The 23753-nt window shown below is 54.1% G+C and overlaps 5 protein-coding genes across 5 annotated transcripts; 2 read left to right on the forward strand and 3 right to left on the reverse strand.

Annotated features, from left to right (window-relative positions):
• Positions 1–371: 371 nt before the first annotated feature.
• On the reverse strand, positions 372–2039 carry MONBRDRAFT_29699 (uncharacterized protein; the record flags this gene model as incomplete). The annotated part of the gene is made up of 6 exons (XM_001750161.1): positions 372–554; positions 744–895; positions 991–1207; positions 1351–1390; positions 1555–1733; positions 1857–2039. 6 exons carry the CDS (start codon positions 2037–2039, stop codon positions 372–374), a joined length of 954 nt encoding a protein of 317 aa, XP_001750213.1.
• A 677-nt stretch (positions 2040–2716) lies between these two features.
• Positions 2717–4375, forward strand: MONBRDRAFT_39045 (uncharacterized protein). Its single transcript, XM_001750118.1, has 7 exons — positions 2717–2919; positions 3037–3147; positions 3223–3438; positions 3598–3627; positions 3715–3792; positions 3928–4035; positions 4162–4375. The coding sequence occupies exons 1-7, from the start codon at positions 2893–2895 to the stop codon at positions 4201–4203; spliced, it is 612 nt and encodes a 203-aa protein (XP_001750170.1). The 5' UTR covers positions 2717–2892; the 3' UTR covers positions 4204–4375.
• Positions 4376–5148: 773 nt separating this feature from the next.
• Positions 5149–9544, forward strand: MONBRDRAFT_39046 (uncharacterized protein; the record flags this gene model as incomplete). Its single annotated transcript, XM_001750119.1, has 9 exons — positions 5149–5271; positions 5392–5660; positions 5842–6002; positions 6117–6526; positions 6723–6962; positions 7079–7273; positions 7460–7645; positions 7799–8890; positions 8999–9544. 9 exons carry the CDS (start codon positions 5149–5151, stop codon positions 9299–9301), a joined length of 2979 nt encoding a protein of 992 aa, XP_001750171.1. The 3' UTR covers positions 9302–9544.
• Positions 9545–9647: 103 nt separating this feature from the next.
• On the reverse strand, positions 9648–13444 carry MONBRDRAFT_29702 (uncharacterized protein; the record flags this gene model as incomplete). The annotated part of the gene is made up of 18 exons (XM_001750162.1): positions 9648–9725; positions 9833–9891; positions 10005–10107; positions 10194–10373; positions 10467–10581; positions 10662–10717; positions 10809–11057; positions 11163–11264; positions 11338–11514; positions 11597–11642; positions 11740–11879; positions 11932–12057; positions 12139–12192; positions 12402–12491; positions 12591–12692; positions 12765–12891; positions 13011–13105; positions 13196–13444. The coding sequence occupies 18 exons, from the start codon at positions 13442–13444 to the stop codon at positions 9648–9650; spliced, it is 2148 nt and encodes a 715-aa protein (XP_001750214.1).
• A 159-nt stretch (positions 13445–13603) lies between these two features.
• MONBRDRAFT_34458 (uncharacterized protein) lies at positions 13604–23506 on the reverse strand (the record flags this gene model as incomplete). The annotated part of the gene is made up of 35 exons (XM_001750163.1): positions 13604–13753; positions 13870–14157; positions 14230–14262; positions 14398–14606; positions 14696–14785; positions 14898–15062; positions 15171–15438; positions 15611–16062; positions 16152–16238; positions 16541–16769; positions 16887–17710; positions 17802–17873; positions 17972–18254; positions 18373–18498; positions 18556–18657; positions 18748–18868; positions 18986–19179; positions 19324–19377; positions 19508–19665; positions 19762–19864; positions 19975–20087; positions 20201–20275; positions 20341–20424; positions 20650–20854; positions 20935–21003; positions 21086–21138; positions 21319–21419; positions 21495–21630; positions 21719–21886; positions 21997–22027; positions 22143–22216; positions 22360–22811; positions 22892–22937; positions 23036–23106; positions 23346–23506. The coding sequence occupies 35 exons, from the start codon at positions 23504–23506 to the stop codon at positions 13715–13717; spliced, it is 5736 nt and encodes a 1911-aa protein (XP_001750215.1). The 3' UTR covers positions 13604–13714.
• Between the last annotated feature and the right edge of the window lie 247 nt (positions 23507–23753).

Raw genomic sequence — 23753 nt, forward strand, 5'->3', positions numbered from 1 at the left:
AGCCAGATACGAAATCCCCAGTGACATACCCAAGCGTCCCGTTTATGAAATTGACATGTGAATAATTTTTTCATATTGATGCCTTGCTTGTGGCCGACGATGGCGCATGGATGTACATGACGCGTGCGCTCGCTCCCTCTGGTCACGGCACCTGGCGGATGCATCCAATTTTCAAAGGTCAAAAGTGAATTCAGATTAAATTTGAAAATTTGGTTGTTTAAATTGGATGTGCACTCTTGTCATTTGCACCTTGCACGAAATGTCCACGCGAGAGAAGGCTTAATGGGCTGATGGGTAATAATATCACTCGGACGCGCCCGAACGCGATGGTGGTTGCAAGTACGATGAATCGAGGATGCTAGTTGCTCGAATTATGCCTCAGTTTCTTCTTCAGACATCTCTATCCGGACGCGAGAATCCATGTGACTCATGGTTGTGGAGTGGGCGGTCATCTCTCCGTGTGCTGCCTGGGTCATGGCCTGGCGTTCGGAAGCCGTCTTTGTGCCGTACTGCTCAACAAATTGTCGCAGTGCTGGGAGGAGCGAGGTTGGCGCCTAACATTGATGTGCAAACGAAAACAAGAAAATTATCTCAAAATTCCAGAAAAAAAGAAAAGAAAAGAAAGAAAGTAAAACACAACACAACAACAACCGAGAAAGGATCGACAAAGGAGAGAGCGCATGACACCAAGCACTTGGCACGGCGACCAAGAACCGGCGAAACAGGAGGATGACCGGCCTTACCTCGGCCAGGGCAGGAATGTCACGCTGGTCTTGAAGTCCAGATTGGTGACACAAATAGGCCAGCTGGTCAATGTCGATGCATTGCTGAGCAAAACGTTCGTAGAGGGCCAGATGGGCGGCAGCCTCGGTTTTGCTCATTTTGAAGAAGCGCTCTAAACGGAAAAGTGGTATTGACACCATGAGAATGACTATCACGGGCTGACAAGGAGACGGCTAAAGACGCGTGAGGCTATGCGAGCATTCGTACCAAGAACATTGAGCATGGCGTCATTTTGGCAGACGAACAGTCGCATGCTGTCGTTAAAGCACAGGCGAAAAACTTCTTGCAGAATAACATCCTGAAGGAGCTGGGATTGCGGCACGGGAGCAGGGATGGGTGTCCGACCCTCAATGCCTCGAGAAGCTCGAAGAATGTCGAGTAGAGCCTCGGTTAGTGTTTGTAGGGTTTGCACCGTCCCGGGGAGCTATACATGGTAGGGGGTTGATGATGGTGGCAGCAATGAGCGAGTCAACGGGCATGGTCTCGATCAGCGGGCCAGGTGCAGATGGAGGTGGAGGAGTCGGGGAAACCCGTGACACTGTGGTGTGTGATCGGCACCTGACATACCGCATCCGTTTTGTCAGTGTGATAGAAGGATGTCTTGTTTCTGTAAGTGAATGCATGAGCCCACGTGATAAGCATGGCAGGATAGGGCTTGGAGAGCCAGACGGAGAAGCCAGCTGGTCGGCAGTTTTGCACGAGCACGCCCCTCAGGCTATGGGCTGCAGTGCTCTGGGGCTGGGGGCGGGGCCAAGCGAAACGAGATCTCACCCAGTGCGTGCATGGCAAACGTCGTAGCCCATCTTTTGCTGAGCTTGCAGCTTAGCACGTATGTACTTGGCATAAAAGCGCACCATTAGGCTGAAAGCCTCGCCGAATGGGGCCTTGGTGTCGTGAAAATCATCCAGCTCGAGATGAGTCGCGCGCGTCACAAAGCAATTTGAGGTACGCTGCGAGCAAGTTGGAACCCGACACAGGAGATGCATGAGCTTGCTTCAAGACGCCAATTGTTGAGGACAGTCTTGGGTCGGGAGGGGGGCTGGTGACGGGCGAGGCAAGGGGGCGGGGCTGACCTCATGACCATCACGAAGGAGGTGGTGGATGACAAGCAGGGTTTTGGCCACGACGATCCAGTTGGTGGTAGAACTGGCACGCTTGATGAGGGCGTCAACAATGTCGTTGGGTGGTACGTCGCTGCGGAACGACAGCAGCAGCAGTGCTGCCACCACAAGGTCGTGTGACACAGAGCGCACCATCGAGTGAGTGTGGGCGCGCGAGCGGATCTCGGTCAGTCAACATCGATCACTGACCCTTGACGTGCTTGATCTTTGGAGCCGCGTAGGTAGAGTCTGTTGCCTTGATAACGGCGCGATCCCATGCATTATCCGTCACAGCGGCTGCCATCTTCTCCCGAAAGGAGCGGCCCCTCGCCCCAGTCGACTGTCGTCGCGCCGCCATTTTGCTCACAGGAGAGAGAGAGAGAAGAGAGAGAAGAGAGAGAAGAGAGAGCAAATGCGCGTCACTTGAATAAAAAGGGGTTAATTAGAAATATCGTCACAGGCTTCGCTACATCAAAATACTTGTCTGACAATTTGGACTGACGCAGTTAAATCAGCACAGGTAGCTCATGATCACTGAGCTGTGTGTGTGTGTGTGTGTGTGTGTGTGTGTGTGTGTGTGTGTGTGTGTGTGTGTGGCGTTACGTGAGCGTGAATGAAAGGGCAGCGGGGAGTAACAGCGGATGGCAGCGGGACGGGAGGGCAGCGGGGCGCGACGGACAGGGTGAATTAGATGAGCATTGGACGGAGAGGCAACGTGCTGCATATATCCCTGCTCTCATATGATGTCTTGGCGCTGGGTGACTTGCCAGCCAAGGCGAGGCGACGACGTCAGGGAGACGAGAGCAGGCAAGCCATTTTTTTTCCGTTTCGACGAGGTGACGTGAGCCAGGACCTCTCAGATTCGCGGCGACCACACGTATTACGGCGCTCGTTGCCCACCGAAAGAGCTCCCATTCTCTTTTTGCAGTCTCTTTCTGGTGTGGTCGTGTTTGTCTTTGCTTTGAGTGCGTCTGCCGGTTGAGAAGTGTGGACGCCATCGAACAGCATCATGGATAAGCAAATGTTTAATCTAAAGGTCAGCTGTCTTGCGCGGCGCCTTCTGTGACCCGATGTTCCACCAGTGGCCAAGGATCTCATCATCGTTCCTCCTGGTCTCGCCTCTCTTACGTTTCTCTGATTTTGGTTCCGTTAGCTGGCGGTCAAGCAGCTAGAGCGCATGGCCAAGAAGGCGGAGAAGGATGAAAAGTCGGAGCGCACCAAGATCAAAAAGGCAAGCGAGCAGATGTCATCCGGCTTGCTGGGCGTATGCTTTGTACATTGGCGCTTCAGGGATCGTGTGCCTCATGGACTCGGCGCGGGCTGGCATCAACCCCTATAGGCCATGGAGAAGGGCAATCAAGAGAATGCCCGCATTCATGCCGAAAACGCGATTCGCAACCACAATCAGCACACCCAGTTTCTGCGCATGTCCGCGCGTGTTGATGCCGTGGTGCAGCGCGTACAGACAGCCATCACCATGCAAAAAGTGTCCGTTTCCATGAAGGGCGTCGTTAAGAGCATGGACCGTGCCATGAGCGCCATGAATCTCACGCAGGTTTGTCGAGTCGCCCCACCCACCTTTGCGCGCGTTGCAAGCACACAACTGCGCCCTCCAGAGGGTCACGTTGCAAGTCGTGGGCATCGTGGCTGTGCATGGACATATCCACACTGAAACTCACCCATCTGCGGCTGGGGTCTGGTTGGGTGAATGTAGCTGAGTCAACTGATGGAGAAGTTTGAACAGGTGCGTGTGCTCGTGTGCCAACTCGGCTGTGTTCGTGCCATTGGTCCGGTGCCCTCTCCCTCACCACATGGGCGTCACTCTGCGTAGCAATTCGAGGACCTTGATGTTCAAACGGCCGTTATGGACGGTGCCATGTCCTCCACCACTGCACAATCCATGCCTCCGGTAAGCATTTGTTTGCCCGTGCCGTTTGTGTGAGGAGTTATGGTGGGGCATGCCCGAACCGAGTGTGGTAGAAACTTGGTATCTGACGTCTCTTGAACGCGTCTGTCCCGCTTTGACCTTTTTGCTGGAAAACAGGATCAAGTGGATGCGCTGATCAATCAAGTCGCCGATGAGCATGGGCTCGAGCTTGGAGAAGCATTGGGGTCAGCGCCCACCGCTGCCCAGCAAGCTGCCGCCGAACAGGTTCGCATGACATTGCCATTTTGCCGACTCGTGCTCGCACCCACCATTTGAGTCTTGCTTGGATGCGTCTTTTGTGCGCACACGTCCTCAACGCACATACACGCTCGCCTGCTGTGTTTTTAATAGGACGACCTCTCCCAGCGACTGGCGCGCTTGCGCGAACAGTGATTGCATGCTGGCTCTCCTGTTCTTCATCCATGGTCAAATGTCTTTCCCACCTTTGTTCTGTTACCGGTGCATCCCGGCTTGTGTGCCGTGTGCTATCAAGGGTTGCTCGGATCACACCGACCAGCCCAGTGCCTGCCCCTTAAGCTCCTCCTAATCCATCCAAGATGGCTCCACCAGCTTGTCAGCCTTTTCATCCAGCTTACAAGCAAAACCCCATCTCATCCAATTACCGTGTTACATGTGGACACTGCTCAGCCGTTACGCATCCATCGTTACCAAATGTCAGATTTAGTTCGAACCGAAAACAGGTGTCAACACATGTTGTGTTTAACCTTGTGGTGGCACTTCTGGTTGAGAGCCGGCGCTGAGTCTCTCTCTCTCTCTCGGTGCGGCGCACACTGACTGACCTTGACCTGACTGGTGATGGGGGGGGAGACGGGTGGGCTGGGGAGGGGTCAGGGGGAGGTGTGTGTGCGCGTGTGCGCGTGTGCGCGTGTGTGAGATTGGGGCGGGGAATGGAAGGGGAGGGGGAAAATGCAGCACGGATCGTGCAGATAAAGTGAATGGCTTGCTTGATGCCATCTGATGGCTCACCCTCGTGTCTCATCTCATGGCCCTCTTCTTCTTTTTTTTTTCTCGTGTGCAGCAAGTGTAGGCTTGTGCTTGGTTGAGGGTGGGCGTTGTGACACGCTTGCTAAGCTGCGCACTCTTTTATTGCTCCAACACTTTCTCCAGCTCACGCCACGGCGATCAGTTCCGTGGAGGGTTTCATCAAGATAGCCGCATTTCGACCGAACGTACGTCAACGTTCTTGTCCCGTACACGCGCGCCGAGGCGCCCCCTAGCCAGGACCAGAGTGTGGCGCGCCTTGTTGCTTGTGCTCAAGGCTCGTTTGCTTGTGCTTCATGCCTCGTCTGCTCTAGTCGCTGGCCTGAAATCGCCACCATGGACAACGACCTGTATGATGAGTTTGGCAACTACATCGGTCCCGATCTGGACTCGGACGATGAGGTCGAGGAACTTCCCGATGAGGAGCACTTCCAAGAGGCTCGCACCCACGCCATGATGGTTCGTACTCACACAAGCGCAGTCCTGACAGGCCAATCACACTTGTCTTTCGTGGTTGGTGTGTGTCGATGCGAGTGGCGCGAGTGTGTCAGCCTTACGATCTCGCTCTGTCCACGGCAGGATGACGATGAGGACGATGAGGCCAGCGCGCAGATCCCCGAGGCGACTGGCATGGATCAAGAGCCAGATGTGTCAGCCAGTCAAGCCATCGTGCTGCATGAGGACAAAAAGTATTATCCAACCGCCGAAGAGGTTTACGGCCCTGATGTGGAAACCGTCGTTCAGACCGAGGATGCACAAATGCTCTCAGAGCCCATTGTGGCACCCGTGCGCAAGGTCGCTCACACACAGCTCGAAGATGAGCTTCCAGCTACCGTCTATGAGAAGGAGTGCGTTTCGACTTTTGCTTTGCAGCGTTTTTTCCCCCTTGCCCTCCCCTATTCTTTTGAGTTTGCGGCCAGCGCGCATCCTCATGGCTTCCCCGCCATGGTCTCCGGTCTGCTGTATCGTCACCTGACTTTGGACTTCTTGCCATTCCTTCCCGCGTAACCATCCCATCCAAAAAAAAAGGTTTTTGGCCCGCATGATGGAAACACCAGAACTGACGCGCAACGTCGCCTTTGTTGGACATCTCCACTCTGGTAAATCGACCCTCCTGGATATGCTCATTGAGGAGACCCACGAGGTGGAATGGGGTCCGGAAGCCACCACCAAGCCCATTCGCTACGGCGGTACGTGCTTGACTATGCTCTTGTGCCACAAGGAGCTATTTTTCTTTTGTTTTCGTCCTATACCGCGCTAAGACCGCTGCCCGGTGCTTGTGCTCACAACACGCGGCCGTGTAGACATGCTGTTCACCGAGCAGGAGCGTGGTTTGTCCATCAAAAGCACGCCCATGACGTTTGTACTGCCAGATACACGTGGCAAATCACATCTGGTCAACGTCATGGACACGCCAGGCCACGTGGATTTTATCGATGAGGTGACCGCTGCGGTGCGCCTGGCCGATGGCGTCGTGGTCGTTGTTGATGCCGTCGAAGGCGTCATGCTCAACACGCATCGGGTCATCAAACAAGCCGCACTGGCCCGAGTGCCCATCACCCTCATCATCAACAAGGTCGATCGCCTCATCCTTGAGCTCAAGCTGCCCCCTGCCGACGCCTACCACAAGCTCAAGCACACCCTTGACGAGGTCAACAGCATCGTCATGACGTATAGCGAGGGTCTCGAAGACGTTGCCTTATCCCCTCTCAAGGTCCGAGTCCTTTTCAGACCCCGTACACCCCCGGATTTCTTTCGAGCCTTCAATCTTGCATTGGCGCCACGGCATCGGTCCATGGCCCACACAGCCTTGACCTCCCTTCTGACTCGCTTTTCCAGCTCACGGGGTGATTTGATTTTGCGCCTGTCCTACGTTGTCCGGGCTTGTTGCATGCTGGGCCTTGCGATAGGGTAACGTGTGTTTTGCCAGTGGTCTGTATGGATTCTGTTTCAACTTGTTCTCCTTTAGCAAGCTCTACCAGGAGCACTATGCCGCCGATTTCAATCCCATTGCTCTGGCGCAACGGTTATGGGGTGACCTGTGGTTCAACGAGGAAACTCGTTCCTTCGTCCGCAAGCCACCCAACAGCAAATCCAACCGCTCCTTTGTACAATTTATCCTCGAGCCCATGTACAAGCTCATGGGACAGGTGTGTTTTTGTTTGCCACGAGCTCGCCGCCGTTGCGCCGTGCAGAACACGTCTTTTTCTCATTCGCATCGTACCATGCTTCAAAATTAAACTCCATTTTTTTTGGTTTTGAATAGGTTGTCGGAGACGTTGATGGTTCTCTGGAATCCACCCTGCGGGATGTTGGCATCTCACTTAGCCACGAGGAGCGCAAACTCAACATCCGCCCTTTGCTCAAGGTCGTTTGCCGCCGCTTTTATGGCGAGTCTCTGGGCTTTACTGACATGCTCCGTGACTTTGTCCCTTCGCCCGTGGCCAATGCTCCACGCAAGGTGCGTGATCGATGCCCTGCTTGCAAATACAGAAGACTGGTCTCGTCACACGCTCCTGTCGTCGGGTCCTCGGAGATTCCCAATCAATGGCTGTCGTTGGCCAAGCACCCAGACAAGCTTGTCTAAGAGCTTGTTCCTCATACCGGCCTGCATTCGTACATCAACTTTCTGTGCTCCCCGTTGCAGGTGGAGCTCAACTACTCAGGGCCTTTGAGCGAGGACGATGAGCTGGCTCGTGCTATGATGACGTGCGACCCCAAGGGCCCGCTCATGGTCAACATCACCAAGTTGCTGGTTTCGCAGGACGGCTCACGTTTCGATGCCTTTGGTCGGGTCATGAGTGGTACCCTCGAGGCACACACAGATGTCAAGGTGGGCCAGCGCCTGTGCTCGATTTGTTTATGGTCACTACCCCTGTGTTCTGGTCTTTCGCTTTGAGGGCGGCAGGAGCTGTTTGTATGCGCCTCTGCACCTCAAGGTTCCAGCAGGGCAGCTCATGGATCATGTGCCCATGTCACTGTCTAGGTGTTGGGAGAGAACTACACGGTCGACGACCCGGAGGATTCTTGCATCGAGCGCATTTCCCACTTGTATGTGTCAGAGGCTCGCTACCGCATCGAGGTCAACCGGGTGCCTGCCGGCAACTGGGTGCTGATCCAAGGCATCGACGCACCCATCAACAAGACGGCCACCTTGACTGATGCAAAGAGCGACGATGATGTACATATCTTCCGCCCACTCAGTTTTGATACCACCGCACCGATCAAGATTGCCGTGGAACCCGTCAACCCATCAGAGCTGCCCAAGATGACGGATGGCCTGCGTAAAATCAACAAGAGCTATCCGCTCGTTACCACTCGGGTCGAAGAGTCGGGTGAGCACGTGATTATGGGTACTGGCGAGCTCTACCTGGACTGCATCATGCATGATCTTCGCAAGATGTACGCAGAGATTGACATCAAGGTCGCTGACCCCAGCGTGGGTTTCTGCGAGACGGTTGTGGAGACCTCCACTCTCAAGTGCTTCGCCGAGACTCCCAACCAGCGCAACAAGCTGACCATGGTTGCCGAGCCGCTTGATCGCGGCCTGGCCGAAGACATTGAGAACAAAATTGTTTCCCTTGACTGGCCCAAGAAGAAAGTCAGTGAATTTTTCAAGACCAAGTACGAGTGGGACGTTCTGGCAGCCCGCTCCATCTGGTCGTTTGGTCCCACGAGCAACGGCCCCAACGTACTCCAAGACGACACGCTGCCGGCTGAAGTGGACAAAAAGCTTCTGTTTTCCGTTCGCAGTTCCATTGTCCAGGGCTTTCAATGGGCTTCGCGTGAGGGCCCACTTTGCGATGAGCCCATGCGCAACTGCAAGTTCAAACTCTTGGACGCACAAATTGCTGAGACGCCCATCCAGCGCAGTGGTGGTCAAATTATCCCCACTGCGCGCCGCGTCGCTTACTCGGCCTTTTTGATGGCCACCCCCCGCTTGATGGAACCTTACAACTTTGTTGAAATTCAAGCCCCCGCCGATTGCGTGGCTGCCATTTACAACGTCCTGCCCCGTCGTCGTGGTCATGTCACTGAGGAGAGCCCCAAGCCTGGCAGCCCTCTCTACACCATCAAGGTATGGATCAATCGGTTCCTTATTCGGCATGCCTTCACACTTGTTCGGTCGCTTGTCAATGTCATGTTCCTTGCTTATTTATTTCATGTTGATCGTGTTCTCGCGCAGGCCTTGATTCCTACCATTGATTCATTTGGGTTTGAGACGGACTTGCGCATGCACACCCAAGGTCAAGCCTTTGCTTTGTCTGTCTTTGATCACTGGCAGATTGTTTCCGGGGATCCCTTGGACAAGTCGGTTGTGATTCAGCCCTTGCAGCCCTCGCCTGCCCCGCATCTGGCGCGCGATTTTATGATCAAGACGCGTCGTCGCAAGGGTCTTTCCGAGGACGTCAGCATCAACAAGTTTTTCGACGACCCCATGCTCCTCGAGCTGGCCCGAGAAAATGTTGTGCTCGGAGACAGCTATTAATCAACTGGGCTTGCCGTCCCGCAAACACGAGTACAGAGAAGCCAACCACCAAACATAAGAGGGCTTCCAACCGCTGCTGCAAGTAGCCGACAGCAGGCGGACGGATCCAACGACGAGCTGGCTCGCATTGTGGTTTTTCAACACGACCTCGTGGGGAGTATCAGCCCGCCGAGGCGTGAAGAGGTGATGATGAGGGAAACGAGAAGAAAAAAATTTAAATAAAAAATTGAACAAAAGTGAAACAACCCGTTTTATTGATCACGCGAAGAATGTTGGGCCACTACGCGTCTTTCGGCAAAATTCACGTCAGAGCATACATTGGACTTTGTGGGTCGTGTCTTTCCGATTATAGTTTGGGCATGCCAAGCATGGCCCGCGAAAACTTCATCAGGGGTTGCAGATGCTCTTGTACCGCGCGAGTGACCTGTACCGCAAGAGGCAAGCGAAATGAGTACTTGCAACCCTTCTTTGAGAGATCTTCTCTTTGAGGGGGTTTTTTTTTCTCTTGTTTGTATGTTCCAGGCAGCATACCGGCGTAGCATTGAGAGTGCTCTTTTGAGCGGCAGCGTAAAGAGCTTCGTACACTTGTCCTGGCACACGAGTCATCGCATCAGAAACCAAGTTAGAAAAAAAATAAAAAAGCAAACAGACAACCAAAGGCAACACCACCATCGATGGCTCGACGCCAAAGCACGTGACCAACCATCATAGCGCCCCAGGGCACTGTTCAGGAAGTGATCCGACAGGTCAAAGGCATCCACAAGGGCTACAGCGTCGCGCCGTACCACTGCCAACAGCTTTGTGACCTAAAGGATGACGGTTTCATCGTCAGAGGCACGTTGTGTCGCCTGCTGATGGTGGCATCAACATTGCAGTTGGCCGTCACACGTACAGCCGTGCTCAAGTGCTGAACATCCATGGCAGACAAAAGGTTTGCCAGCTGCAGTGCTGGGGCCTGTGCCTGGATCAACTTGAGGGCCAGCAGGGAGCGCAAGCTTTCCAGCGCACGCCGAGCGGTGTCGGCGATACTAGGTGTTGCAATGCCACCCTCCAGGAGTCGAAGCATCACAACCTATCGACCATCCGCCACGCATGATATTGTCAGCATGCTTGCATGCTCAAGCTTGGCACCTTGGGCGGTGGCAGGGGTGTCAGGGTGGCTGACCTGACTGTGCTCGAGCGCAGCCGCGGAAAGTGGCTCGGCCGCGTTATTCCAAGCCTTGCCTTTGGAGGTACTGCCCAACTGCCGGTCAAGTTCACGCACGGCGGCCGCCAATGACCTACAGAGGCAGTCGCAGACACAAACACTTGAGATGCCGAGCCGCTCTCATGACGAGGCCCACAAATTCGTTTGACGCACAGGCAAGCCTTGGCCTCCAAGACGCGGCTTTGAATCTTCCAGTGCAACCAGGCATCCTATAGGAAATGAGAGCATCCGAATGTGAGTTCCCACACGTGGTGGCGATCATGGTCGGTCAGTCCCACAAGCAAAAAATGGCTCACGCACCGGGCCATCCAGGTTGAGTGGTTTAGAAGTGTGACTCGGCTTTGTAGCTTGGCCAATGTAGGACATCTCCGGAGCCAAGTTGCGGCCTTTGGCGGCTTGGCGAAAACATTTGACCAGGTAGCGCGCACACTGCAGCTTCATCACATTGTTCTCCCCTTCATAAGTGCAAGCAGGCACGTAATCCTGATAAAAGTCAGGCAAGCCTGAAAAGCGCGAATAGCCGTGTCCACCGCAGGCTTTTCGGCATGTCTAGGCCACAGACCGCGAGGAAAAAGAAGGATATGAGAGGGGCTATGAACGTTCTTGATGCGCGCAGATGATCTCTGTCATCTGCAAGCCAAACGATTGTCTCACCTCGAGTCCCTCAGAGGCAATGGTGGTCACCAGGGCCTTCAACCCCGTGGTGGTGCCGTGGACGTACTCAAGCATGGAAAGATCAGCGCGGTTGAGCGACGCCTGCATATTCAACGTCATCCACGCATGAGAGCGGCACTCATGCTTCGTGTTATGACTGATGAACCCGGCTCACCTGAAGGTCTTGGTACATCTTGATCAAGTGTTGGCCAGCGAAATGGCAGGCGTACGCCCAACCGAGGAGGGGAAATAGCTGTTGCTGCGAGCTATTGTAATCCAACACTTGCGTCTCTTTCGAAGCCGTTTCCTCAAGCAGCGATTGACGTCGCACAACTCCATAGCGAATGGCAATCTATTGTGGGATGCAAAGTCATTCGCACAGGTTTGATGTCTGTCACACACCTTTCCAGGAAGGATGCGCTCGCGATACAAACCGTCGTGGCAGCCTGGAGATGGCGCGCGGCATCTGAGATCATGACACTATATGACGATCAGGGACACACAGTGCCGTCCCACATGAGATCATGCCGCGGTGTCACAAGCTCTACAGCACACGGTCCATCATGGCCTGGCTGACCTGCGCACGTAAATCATCGTCCCGTAGCTTAGCTTGGTGTTTGGGGGCCGAGTGTATGCACCGCTTTCGGACACCTGTGCAAAATCGTCCGGGCGTTCGGGCGACCACACGTGAATCCAGACTGGGGATGGCTTGGGGTCCTGAGAGCGACGTGGTCGCGCGATCGTGACGGAGGTAGCAAGAGGCGCAGACCTGAGCAAACTTCATCAGCATCTGATCGCGAGGGATGCGGACGTGGTCCAACTTCAAAAAGCCGTTGTCCATCGAGTCATATCCCAGCTTGGGACCAATGTCCCCCACGGAGACGCCCGGTAGCGGCTAGTGCAGGCGTGCCCGAAACACATTTTGTTGAGTCATCTACGTGGACAAAACCTTCTGCCGGAGGAGAAGAGGGTGTACCTTGTGCGAATCAAGGTCTCGAATCTGTACGATAAAGGCATGGGGTCCATGATCCTGGCCTTGCGTGAGAAGACGAGCCATGACGACGCAATGTGTGGCCGATGTGCCCAGGGTACCCGGCCACCACTTTGTCGCCGTCAACGTGGGCCTGTGCTTGTTGACGAGTTTGCAGCAACAAGAGTACAGACAGAAGAGAGTAGAGATTAGCCTGCCCATGAGCAGGTGACGACAACAGCGCGCAGCAAGCAAACACAGCGGGATACCGACATGTGAAGCACAAACTGCTTTGTGGCCGGGTCATAGGTAGCCGTTGTCTCCAAACCGCGCAGAAAGGTACCGTGCCCCATTTCCGTCTGGTGTCAGATGCCATGGCGAGCGATGAGCGCAGCGGTGTTGGTGCACCCGCACCACGCAGAGTCGCGCCGTACAGGTATATCGGCAAGCAAGCCTACCTGCGCGTAAGTTCCAACGATGCGCAGTGACTGTGCCAAGGGAAGCCACTTTTTCTGTTGCTCGGGAGTGCCTTGACCCTTGATGGCAGGTATAAACATCACCTAGGGCGTAGGAGAATCTGGTACTGAGCACTAGGGGAACCCAGCCGAGCGCTGGGCGCAGCCAGTACATACCCAATGCAGCCCCAAAGGCAGTTGCTCGCGAATGCACAGACGCATGACGATCGATTCCTCCTCGGATAGGTTGTGCTGTTTGACGAGCTGCACCAATCGCGATGTCTTTTCCATGGCTCTCGTGTACCTGTGGGGTGTGGTGAGTTTGCGAGGCGCGGTGAACGACTCGCTCATCACCGAGGTCAAGCTGCTGGGCCGAGGTCCCAAAGACGCATTTCATGTCAGTACAACGCTATCTTCTCATACCGTTCCTCGCGGGACGCAAAGTAGTAGTCATCCACCCGAAAGACGGGGTCCTCTTCAATGAGCCGCCGCACGGCATTAAAGCGCTCCAGTCGAGCCTGAGGAGCAGTTCTCAGCAGCATCATCAAGCCAAGAGACGATCCTGAATGCTGCAAGGAGAGCAAGTGTAAAAGGTACAGTCGTCTCACCTGGCCGCCGTAGAGGTGTGGGGTCAAGGCCTTGGGATCAAAGCTAGCGCCAGCGCGCTCAGCTTTCAGATCTGGATTCATGATGTGAGAGAGAGAGAGAGAGAGAGAGAGAGAGAGAGAGAGAGAGAGAGAGAGAGAGAGAGAGAGAGAGAGAGAGGTTTGGTCGGTTTGAGAAAGAAGTAAAGAGCAGCAGCAGAGCAGCAGCAGCAAAGAAAAGTAGAGAGAGAGAGAAACTGTGTTCGCCTTCATGCAAGGGTTTGCTGACATTTCGGGCTGTTGTTTATGCTCTGATCTCTCCCTCTCTCTAACCACTTGCTCTTGATGCCTTTCTCTCTCTTTCTCCAATTCAGCTCTCTCTCTCTCTCATCTCTCTCTGCTCAGTGGATATTTATGATTTTGTTTAGGGGTCCATAGAAAGCACTCAATTTTTCACACGCATGTGGCTTGCGTTTTGACCGAAGCACTGCAGGGGTGAGCACTGCAGGGGTGAGCCATGACGGTGGTTCAGACAGTAAACAATTACTCCATCTGTGACTCTTCTTCAAAGCCAAAGCCGCGCTGTAGAAATCAAGGAAGGGATGCATGCGTGAGGCAAAGGGCGTCGCACAAGTTTGACAGGAGCTCTCCCCCACCCTACAATTTGCCCAATTGACATGCGAACAATGAAAACATACCTCCATGGAGTCGGTTCCAGTGGCTTCGGCACCCATATCGTAGAGGCCAAAGGCGTCACTTGATTGGGCTTCTGCACGCCCCATGTCGTAAAGCAGCTCGTTATCCGAGGCTGGACTCGTGGCAGCATTTCCTGCATTGCCCATGTCGTACAAAAGCTCGTTCGTCGAAGCAGTGCTTGTGTTTGTCTCGCCAACATTGCCCATATCATACAATTGCTGCGCCTCGCTGTCAGCTTCCTGCGCTTTCCCCGTGTCCGCGGCTCCCATGTCGTAGAGGTCCGCACCAGCCTAGGATAGCAAATCGACCCTTGGTCAGCGCTCAAAGGCAAAGCACGCAACAGTCAAAGGACGGGGACTGACCCGAGCAGCTGAGGCTTCCACTACCACGAAGACCTGCAAGACAGGCCATTTGACTCAAGCATGAGATGACAATTCCAAGAAAAAGAAAGGGAAAGAGAAAAAGAAAGAGAAACGAAACAAAGGCGGCTGCGAATGCACCTGCAGCGCCTAGCTCATGCCACCGCTCACCTTGCCAGGAATCACCAAAACACCATGTTGGTCAGCGCAATCAAAGTACTCATGCTCTCCCACAGTGCCATTGTTGTTGCCCACGGCGTCATCAAGCTCCACCCCGCACCGAGGCGAACGCTTGACTTTGTGCGGGCCAAAGTAGCGTAGCGTGCCCATGCCATAGCCCACGACATCGACGCGGCTGCCCACGTCACTCGCCGTAGCCACTAGCGCATTATTCCCGAAAAAACAACATCAAGATGAGGTTGAATATTGTGTTGAAGCAAACGACTCAGCGAGTGCGAAAACCACCTACGTCGGCGTGTGAGAACAGGTGCCGACACATTTCCCTCGTTGCCATAAACTTCGTCCGTTTCGGGCTCGGAGGCGTCATCCACTTCAATGTCTAAGAAAGAAAAGACAGGGTGCATCGTCATGTCCAGGCAGAGACATGTTTGCCCACGCCTGCATGGGCGACAACGCCACATTGCCAGGGCAGATCACCGATATCAACGCACAGTTGCTTTGGAAGAGGCTGGACATGTCCGAATCAGTCTCCAGCGCCGCTAGAGCCTTGACCAGCGTCTCAAAGCTTGGGCGCTCGTGACGATCATGCAACCAACACATGGACATGATCTTGAAGACCGGCAGGGGGCAATCCGCTGGGCAAGGAAGCCGAAAACCTATAGCATGCCCGTGGCACACACGTCTCAGCTTTACGAGCGCACGAGGAGCAGCGAAAGATACGTGTTTCGCGTTCAAAGCCCAGCAGCTTTTGCATGTGCACTCACCGTTGGTCACCTCGATCCACACGCGTTGGTTGTTCCAACCGGTGTATGGCATAGCCGCCTTGGTATACACCTCATACATCAGCACACCAAAGGCCCACACATCGCTCTTCTCGCTGAAAATGTTATCTTCCAGCGCCTCGGGGGCGGTCCAGCGCACAGGTACATTGCCACCCCGCGAGCGATAGTAGGCATCATCCGTGCTCTCACGGGCCAAACCAAAATCGGCCACCTTGGCCGTCAGCGATGCCGACAACAGCACGTTGCGCGCCTAGCCCACAATCAAATCCCCAGTAGGTACCCGCCCATTAGCATGTAAGCGATTGAGCGATGGAATGAACCATGGAACGAACGAAGGATGGTCAAGACACAGCCGGGGGACGAGTCAACGAAAACAAAACAAACAAAAAAAAAAAAAAAATAAAAATAAAAATACAACTTACAGCCAGATCGCGGTGAATAAAACCGAGCGAGTGGATGTGGGCCATGCCGCTGGCCACCTGGCGGCTCCAGGTCACTTGCTGGGCCGGTGTACACGTCTTGTTCATCACGTAGTCCTTCAGAGACCCGTTGCGCATGTGCTCCAGGACCACGTAGATGGGGCGGCCCTTGGTGATGACACCAATGAGGCCCACCACATTGGCATGCTCCATCTGTGCCATGACCAAGGCCTCCTCAAGCAGTTCCTCCCGCTCGTTGTCCATAGCGTCTTTGCGGAGGGATTTGGCGGCAACCTGGATTTCTGGGGCCTTGGGCTCACTGAGAGAGGCCTCATAGACGATGCCAAAGGCGCCTTGACCCAGCTCGCTGAGGACGATGAGCCACTCGCGATTAAGCTCGCGCGGCTCCTTGGAAAGCTGCAGGTTTGAATCCTGCTCAAGACGTGCCTTGAGTACTAGAAGTTGGAACCACACAACACAATGAGATCACATACGACTTTTACACCACTCTGCAGCACAGTAGACCCCTTTTCGTGGAACGTACCGGCAAAATCAGCTGCACGATTGGCTCGCGCGCGCATAACGACCACAAGAATGACGGCAGCGATGATGATAATAAAGACAATGGCACCTGGCACAGAACATCAGGTTGAGAGACGGCACAGACAAAGACATTGAAATTGGTTCGCAAAGGCCTATTTTTGAGTTTGAGGTAGACCAATCGAGCTAACCTGCAATGCCACCCACGAGAGCGGTGTTGGCAGCGCTGTTGTCCCCCGACGCCGCTCGTTTCCAGCAGCATCGGTGGCCGTTGCAAGAACGTAGACCGGTTCTGATAAAAGTGTGTTTCCATGCGGTGAGTGGCGGGTATGACCAAACGTAGCTGACGCGCCAGTGAACCATCGTGAAGCATGCGGATAGGAGAGAGCGCACCGTTGTTGGCCACGAACGTCGATGAACTGAAGTTGAACACCGGCACAACCGTCGTGCCCGAATTGTCGGTCACAGAGACTTCGCGGTGCAGATCGACTTCGGCGGAGTCTGCCTCCACGAGTAGATCCACGGATGAGTCGGGGCAGACGACAACTGGAGGGGTGATGTCTCTCACATCGACGGTGATGTTGCACATGGCCGAATTGCCAGCGGCGTCCTCAATCGTTGTCTAACAGCGACAGACCAGATGTATGTGAAAGAGCACCCGAATGAAGCGTTGGGCCACTATGCGCACACCCGCACTGTACGCATGACCTGTCTCCCTCCCACCCATCAAGCAACCCACCGTCACCATGGCGCCGGTGTCTGACAGTCGATATCGGTTTTGAAGACCCTGGACGGTGCGAGTCACAACTCCGGCATTGTCCCAGGTCGATGACAACGGGGGCGCCAGCTCATCAGGATTGTGAACCTCGACTTGGCCGTCGGACGCATTGGGTGGGACTTGCAACACCACGGTCCTTGGGCATGGTTCCAAGAACATGGGGGTTTGCGGATCATACACCGCTAGCTGAAAGGTTTCCGTGGCCAGATTTAGGTCATCATCCATGGCCGTCACCGTCACCGTGAAAGGGCTTGCCGACAGGTTGAGCGCAGCACCATTGCCCGGAGAGAAGGCCACATCCACGATAGGGGAATCATCCTGGAAAGCAAAGAGCACACCATTGACAAAGAATCGAGCTAAAATTCCGTCTTGAGCAATGTTGAGCACGGCATAGCTTGCGTTGGGCAGAGTGGCGATAGTCGTGAGGCCGTTATTCAGCAGTTGACTCTCCATAGTTGGAGGGTCGGGATCGTACTCAGTTAGCTCGGCAAGCGCTGCGTTGTTGGGGTCGCTGGTGTGAAGCGTGTAGCGAAGCTTGAACTGCAGCGCGGCAGAAGCGGTGGGCATGATGGCCGTTCGGGTTTGTGGAAACTGTACACGAATGATCATGGCCTCAAACACGAAATCGTGGTCCATTTTAGGACTGTAGCCAGAGATCACCTCACGACCATTCTGATACGCGATGGACGCGCTCTCAAGCTTGTACCAGCGATCGGCCAAAAAGTCAGATTCTGCTCCATCTGGACGTGTAACGCCTGCAAAGGCAATCTCTACCACGGCCGGAACTGGGAAGGTTGACATCCATGGACAATGAGAGCCAAGCTTCAACGCAGAACTGGAAAAACCACGCAGCAAGGAGCGGCAGCAAGGACACACCGCTGGCGCTACGCCGACGATAGTCTGGGGCCTCATCTTGCTCGGGAGCCAATTCCAGCGAAGTGGCCGAATCTATTCAAAGAACGTTAATTTGTTTTCGTGACGCAACGCAGACTGGGGTCAGGATAAGCACAGCTATATTGCAAAGTCGGAGGGCAAACTGTACGTACACTCGTCAACAGCCAACTGCAGGTAAAACTGCATGGAAAGCGCATCACTGCGTCGACGGACATGGACACCATGTTCGCCGTTGGCGATCTGTACCCGCCATGACATTTTGTTTGTTGTGCTGCCGACGGACACGCCCGCGGCCGTCGTATCGAGCAGAGTAAAAGTTTTGATCTTCAGGTGTTCAAAGCTTGGCGTGACTGTTTGCACAAACATTGCTGGCTGAAGTGTTCGAGTTGGAAAGGTCACGGTTGTGGCTGTGCTCTCATACTGTTGGATTGGCAGCTGATGCAAGTGCAAGTCAGACGATAGGCAAAGGTGAGTAACAGGACTGATGCGAAGAGATATTGGATGGACAAGCCACGGTGAGTGCAGAATGATCTGTCTTCACGATGCGGCCAACCTCAAAGGAGCAAGGCTGAAGAGCGATGTTGCCGGCCGAATCCTGCGCGCTATATCCAAAAAAATAAGGCGAGCCATAGACAGAGAAGCTCGAGTTGGGCAACGGCTGACTCGCATCCGCGATTGGCTGCAAGTTGAGATCCACGTTATCAGACACAGAGGGCAAAGTCCAGTCGACGCGGACTTGGTCCACGCCCAGCGGGAGGCGAGCAGCATCCGTGCTGGCTAGCCCAAAGGCAGCACGAATTGCGGACAAAAGTTCGCTGGATTGGGGGCAGTTGAAGAGCTATCGGAGTACCACAGTGTTTTGAACACGGTGAGCTGGTGTGACGTCAAGAACCTCAGGTACCAAGGTTTTAGGGCCTCTGTTCCGAACCTTCGGGGCGACGTTATCCACGTTGGAGAGCCGACTGGCTTGAGATGGGTCGTTGAACACCAGCATCAGGCGATCCTGACCACGTGTGGCAAAAGAAAAACCTTGCACGGCGCCTGGCAGCCTAAGTGCAATCATGTCGATTCAGGGCAGAAATGGGGTAGGGTTAAGTTCAGTGTGGATGTGGCAACTCGGTGGCCACTCAAGAGTAGCAAGAGCAATGTCAAACATTTGCACGTACGACGCAGGTTCAAAGCGAAAGTTGATGGCGGAGAGCGCGTAGCTGGAAACGTTCAGGCCAGCCGCCAGGTCAGCTGCTTCAAGGCCAAGAGTAAAAGGTAGCGTGCCCGTTGAATACAGGCACTCTCCCCCAGTAGAGAGCCACATGCTAGCCACACCCAGTGTGGACACGCCATCGATCATGCTCAACGTGACCTGTCGTCACATCAAATTGCCAGAGGCCATTGAGTGAGGTCAACCACAACCATAACCAAGAAAAAAAAGAAAAAAAATTATCGAAAAAAAAAAAAAAAAAAAAAAAAACGAAAGTAGGCTGCCGTCCCCAGGTTTCGGGCTAACCGTCACGTTGCCAGGAATGGTGTAGGTCGGTTCGCCCATAAAGGTGCTGGCACACTGCGAACCAGTGACAAGCAGAACAGGAAGATGAATCAGTAAAGCGACAAAATTAGTCGGCAAACCAAAGTGTGTGCAAGTGACACCATTCACTCAGCATGACAAAGAGAGAAGGAGGGATTGTCCATACCCAGGTCATGGACCAGGTCAAGTTGGCACTGGTTGCAAATTTCGAAAGATCCAGCGTGAAGGGGACATTTTGCCCTCCGTGAGCGTTCACGATACCAAAGTTGAGTGCATCATTCTCAAACAGATCGCCAGTGAAGGAAGGTAGGTCTGGTGTCGCGGCTGCATAAACGAGAAGTGGACAAGCGTGAGATGGATTGGACATCAAAGCCTTTCTTTTGATCATGACGCCATGCCGTCAATCCCAGATGGACGCACAGCTGAGTTCATCTGGCGCAACCAAAATGTCGTATTGGGCATGCGCTGACGCCAATCGATCAATGACGGTAGAGGCCAGAGCAAAACCTTGGCGGACCGTTATCTATCCACGGCGAGGCGGGTAAGGCAGGTAAGGGCACGCGGCAAGTTGGGTCGCCGATTCGCCAACAAGGGTCGAGGTCGGTAGGGGTGCGTTCAAGGCGCTACACGTACTGCACGTTCACAAGAGAGGCTGCCACGCAGTCGTGGATGCGTGTAAACAAATTCAAAGATGTAAGGTTCTTGGCGAGCATCGAGCTCCACGATGCCACCCGTCACCATCGCAACTGACAATAGCAACATGAGCAGTGGAAAGCATAAGAATGCGACAACAAAAAGTGGCAATAGGTATGGCGTGCAAAGAATAGAGATGCTTTGAGATGTGCAAGGAGCAGCGTACAGATGGGGTCGCTCGAGGCCGATAGGCGGGCCGTGGCATTCATGCTAGGTGGTAGGCCAAGAACAGAGACTTGATCTGCGACACCGTCACCATTGACGTCGGGGAAGGCGACGGCAAGAGCCTGGCCAGGGTTGGTATACGCGGAGCTTGAGGCAGGACATTGAAGAGAGGGTACGCGTAGCTGTGGACACGGCGGATTAGTCGCACAAAACGGATGAGATTGACTGTCAGAATGATGGGAGATCACGCGGGCGGTGTGTTGAGGCGGGCATACCGTCAAAACCTGCGATGCAGTGCACCCCGCAGTTGAAATGACACCGGCTGACACGCAAGATGTCTCGGCATCCGTCACTAGAGAGAACACCACTGTTTAAGGCGAGATGCTTGACAAGAGCAAAGTCTCCGGTCTTCGACAGGCTTGGCCGATTGCGTGGTGCATTGTGACCTACCACTCAAGACGATCTCAACGGTGCGACCTGCATAATACTTGTCAATTGCCCGAGCGCGAAGTGCAGTCCCGAGGCTGGGCAAAGAAGCCTGAAATAGAAAGCGACCCTCCACTGCTGTGGGCGTGAGGGTGGTCACCAACGGCGCTGTTGTTTCATCCTCAGAGTGCTGCAGCGTCAGCTGAGGCAGACCCAGGCCCGAGGCGCGCTGTCGAGTGGTGGGCGAGACAGCAGAAAGAGTGAGGGTGCAGTCTTCAGAAGATCATGAGAAGAGGTAAGGAAACATACAACTTGTATGTAGCTGGTAAAGAGGGTCATGTTGTCAGTGGCTTGCTGAACAAATCCTTCCGTAACGATCTAGGACAGTCGGGATTGAGCCGACAGTCATTACAAAGCCGAGGCACTCAAGCTGGGGATGCATTTGATGCACGGGTCGTACGGCTTCGACCACTTGATCAGTGGTTGCAAGAAAGGTGGGTGGGATGCTGTCATCTAAAATGTGACGATTCAGCCAACAGGTGCTTGTCAGGACCAGTGTCAGAGGATAGAAGCGCAATCAGAAAACAAGAACTCAGAAGTCTTATCCCCCGAACAAAAAAAAAAAAAAAAAAAAAAAAAAAAAAAGAGGAAAGTTTGACCAAGAGGTTCGACAACTTCTGAACAGGGGCCTACATTCGCAAGATCCAGAATAGGGGTCGAAGACTGTTCCAGGGGCGCACAGACGGCAGGATGGGCGTAGATACATGCCAAAGGTATCGCCTGCCTCAATGACGCTGCTCCAGCAATTAAATGCAAATCATCAGCGCATGGTGGCGACAAGTCGATTATGACGGATGCTGCAGGCTGACCTGGCGTCATCGAGCGAAGGCAGATAGCCAACGTAATAGTTGCAAACGTCCTCGGATGGGTCATAGTCGTAGCCAAAGCACTTGCCGAGGGCGGTGAAGCGGCACAGGTTCTCACACTCGGTACGAGTGTTCTGGCCTGCCATGGTTTGTGGTCACTGCATCAACGGCGGCTATGGTTTTCCTCACAGTTGGAACCTTGCGTTTTAAGGATGCAGAGTTCGTACCGCGGCTGTTCAAGGTATAGACGGGATTGTAGAAGCGACGACCGTAGGCAACCCAACGAAAGTCGTCTTCGCCCGAGAGCTCGCAGCTCAGACAGTTTGCAGGGCATCTGCCAGCACAACTGCTGGGCTCCTCGGTAACGGTGCGATCAGCAACGCATAGGTGCGTTTCTGCGGGACAGAATGGAAAATCATGAAGAAAAAAAAAAGGGATCAAGTTCATGAGAAGCCGCTCCAAGGGAGCCTGGTGTGCCGACTGCACCGACTCGGAGAATACATACTTTCACTCAGAGACAGGGAGACGGATTGGTGCTGTAAGCAAGAACAGATAACGCATGGCGCAAGTCACCGTGAGCTGATACTATAATCAACGTAGGCCAGGGGTGGGAGCGATCTTGTGCTGTAGGCGCATGCTTGACCCGCGTACCAGTTGAAGTCGAACGCCGGGGCCAAGCGTAAGGCTCATAGCCTCGAGCCTGGTGTCCACTTGAATGACGTAGGCTGCGGCAACGGCAAGAACAAACCAAAAAAACAAGAACAAAAAAAAAAAAAAACCAGTGAGAGATTGAAGAAATTCGAGTTGGCTGTATCAGACTGCTCCCTAGGAAGCTGCAAAGCAGCAAGCGACGGCGGGGCATACATACACTCTGCCGAGGGTGGGGCGGGAAAGTACAGCAGGTCATCGTGGGTCGCGTTGCCCATGGTTGAGTTTGTTTGTTCGTTGATAAAGTGGTCTGATGTGAGCCTAGCATCTGAGGCAGAGCCCTGAAACACCAAGTTCAAGGGTTGTTCGGCTACTTGCTCTGACGCTGTGGCCAGCGCGTGGGGAAGGGCTTTGTTTTGACATGCTGGAACAATCTGGTCGGCATCCAGGTTGGAGCAGAGCTGGCAAAAGGAGGTATTGGCGGCCAGGGCGGGGTTGCCGTTGCCGCATACCCCTTGAAAGCACTCAGTAGCGCAGTACATGCCGTCGGCGCATTCGCTAGCGTCTGTGCAAGCGTGAAAAAGGGCGTGGTGGTGGTCAAAGGGCACGATGGCGCTGGTGCAGACGTGATCGGGCAATAGCGTCAAAGAGTTGGCGACGTTGCAGCCTGGCCTGGAGTTTGGAAACAGGCGGGCAAAGGCTGGTTGAGTCGGGATTGCTGGGGCGAGAGCTGTGGGGAGAGGTTTGCTTACAGTTCGTAGACGGCCAAATCAGCGTGACACAGCTTGATCCCGGCACCTAAATCCAGGTGAGGTGAGCAGACACAAATGAGATAGGACAAAGCGGGAAGGCGGGATGCGGACCAAACATTCATGGTCATGATGCCATGTACACACCGGGTTCACAAAGGCCGGTCAAACCCGATGCGCCATCACTGGCGGCCCAGGTGAGGCTGTGCCCCTGAGCCCTGACGCCCAACGTCGAGGTCAAGAGCAGGGCCACCAGGGCGATTGCCGCCCCTTGGCTCGAAGCCGGCATTGCAAAACGCAAAACGCAGCGCTCAGCAACGCTTCACGAGGCGGGAACAGGCACACAATAGGCAAGGGATCGGGAAAGCAAGTGCATGCAGGGAAGAAGCCAAGGATCCTTCGGCTGTTCGAGCAATCAATACGCCCTCTGCCGAAAAAAAAAAAATACGAGAGAGACGTTTGAGAGAGAGAGAGAGACGTTTGAGAGAGTTTGAGAGAGTTTGAGAGAGAGCAGAGTTTGAGAGAGTTTGAGAGAGTTTGAGAGAGTTTGAGAGAGAGCAGACTTTGAGAGAGAGTTTGAATTGGTTTGGTCGGTTTGAGAGAGAGAGAGAGAATCATCATCAAGGGGTGTGAGAAAAGCAAGATGACGACGACGCTCTTGACTCTTTCTGTCGATGCACTCATGCAAATGCTGAGGGTGGGACGGCTGTGGTTGGATGGGGTTTGATTCTTTGCACTATGTATCGACAGACGGACGGGAGATCAAGCCCTCCCTGCTCGAACGTCCATTGGTTTGGGCTGAGTGGAGCTTGGACCCTTTTCTCGTTTCGCCGCCTCCCACTCTACGATGGCGTTTATTCATTCG

This window comes from Monosiga brevicollis, genomic scaffold (assembly GCF_000002865.3).
Source record: "Monosiga brevicollis MX1 MONBRscaffold_37 genomic scaffold, whole genome shotgun sequence".
Taxonomy (NCBI): Eukaryota; class Choanoflagellata; order Craspedida; family Salpingoecidae; genus Monosiga; species Monosiga brevicollis.

What these genes read in the sequence shown, in the direction of transcription:
- MONBRDRAFT_39045 (XM_001750118.1), top strand. Translation starts at nt 2,893, where the DNA reads ATGGATAAGCAAATGTTTAATCTAAAG. An exon ending in CTGCACAATCCATGCCTCCG is followed by an intron (nt 3,793 to 3,927) that starts GTAAGCATTTGT and finishes GCTGGAAAACAG; the next exon opens with GATCAAGTGGATGCGCTGAT. An exon ending in AGCAAGCTGCCGCCGAACAG is followed by an intron (nt 4,036 to 4,161) that starts GTTCGCATGACA and finishes TGTTTTTAATAG; the next exon opens with GACGACCTCTCCCAGCGACT.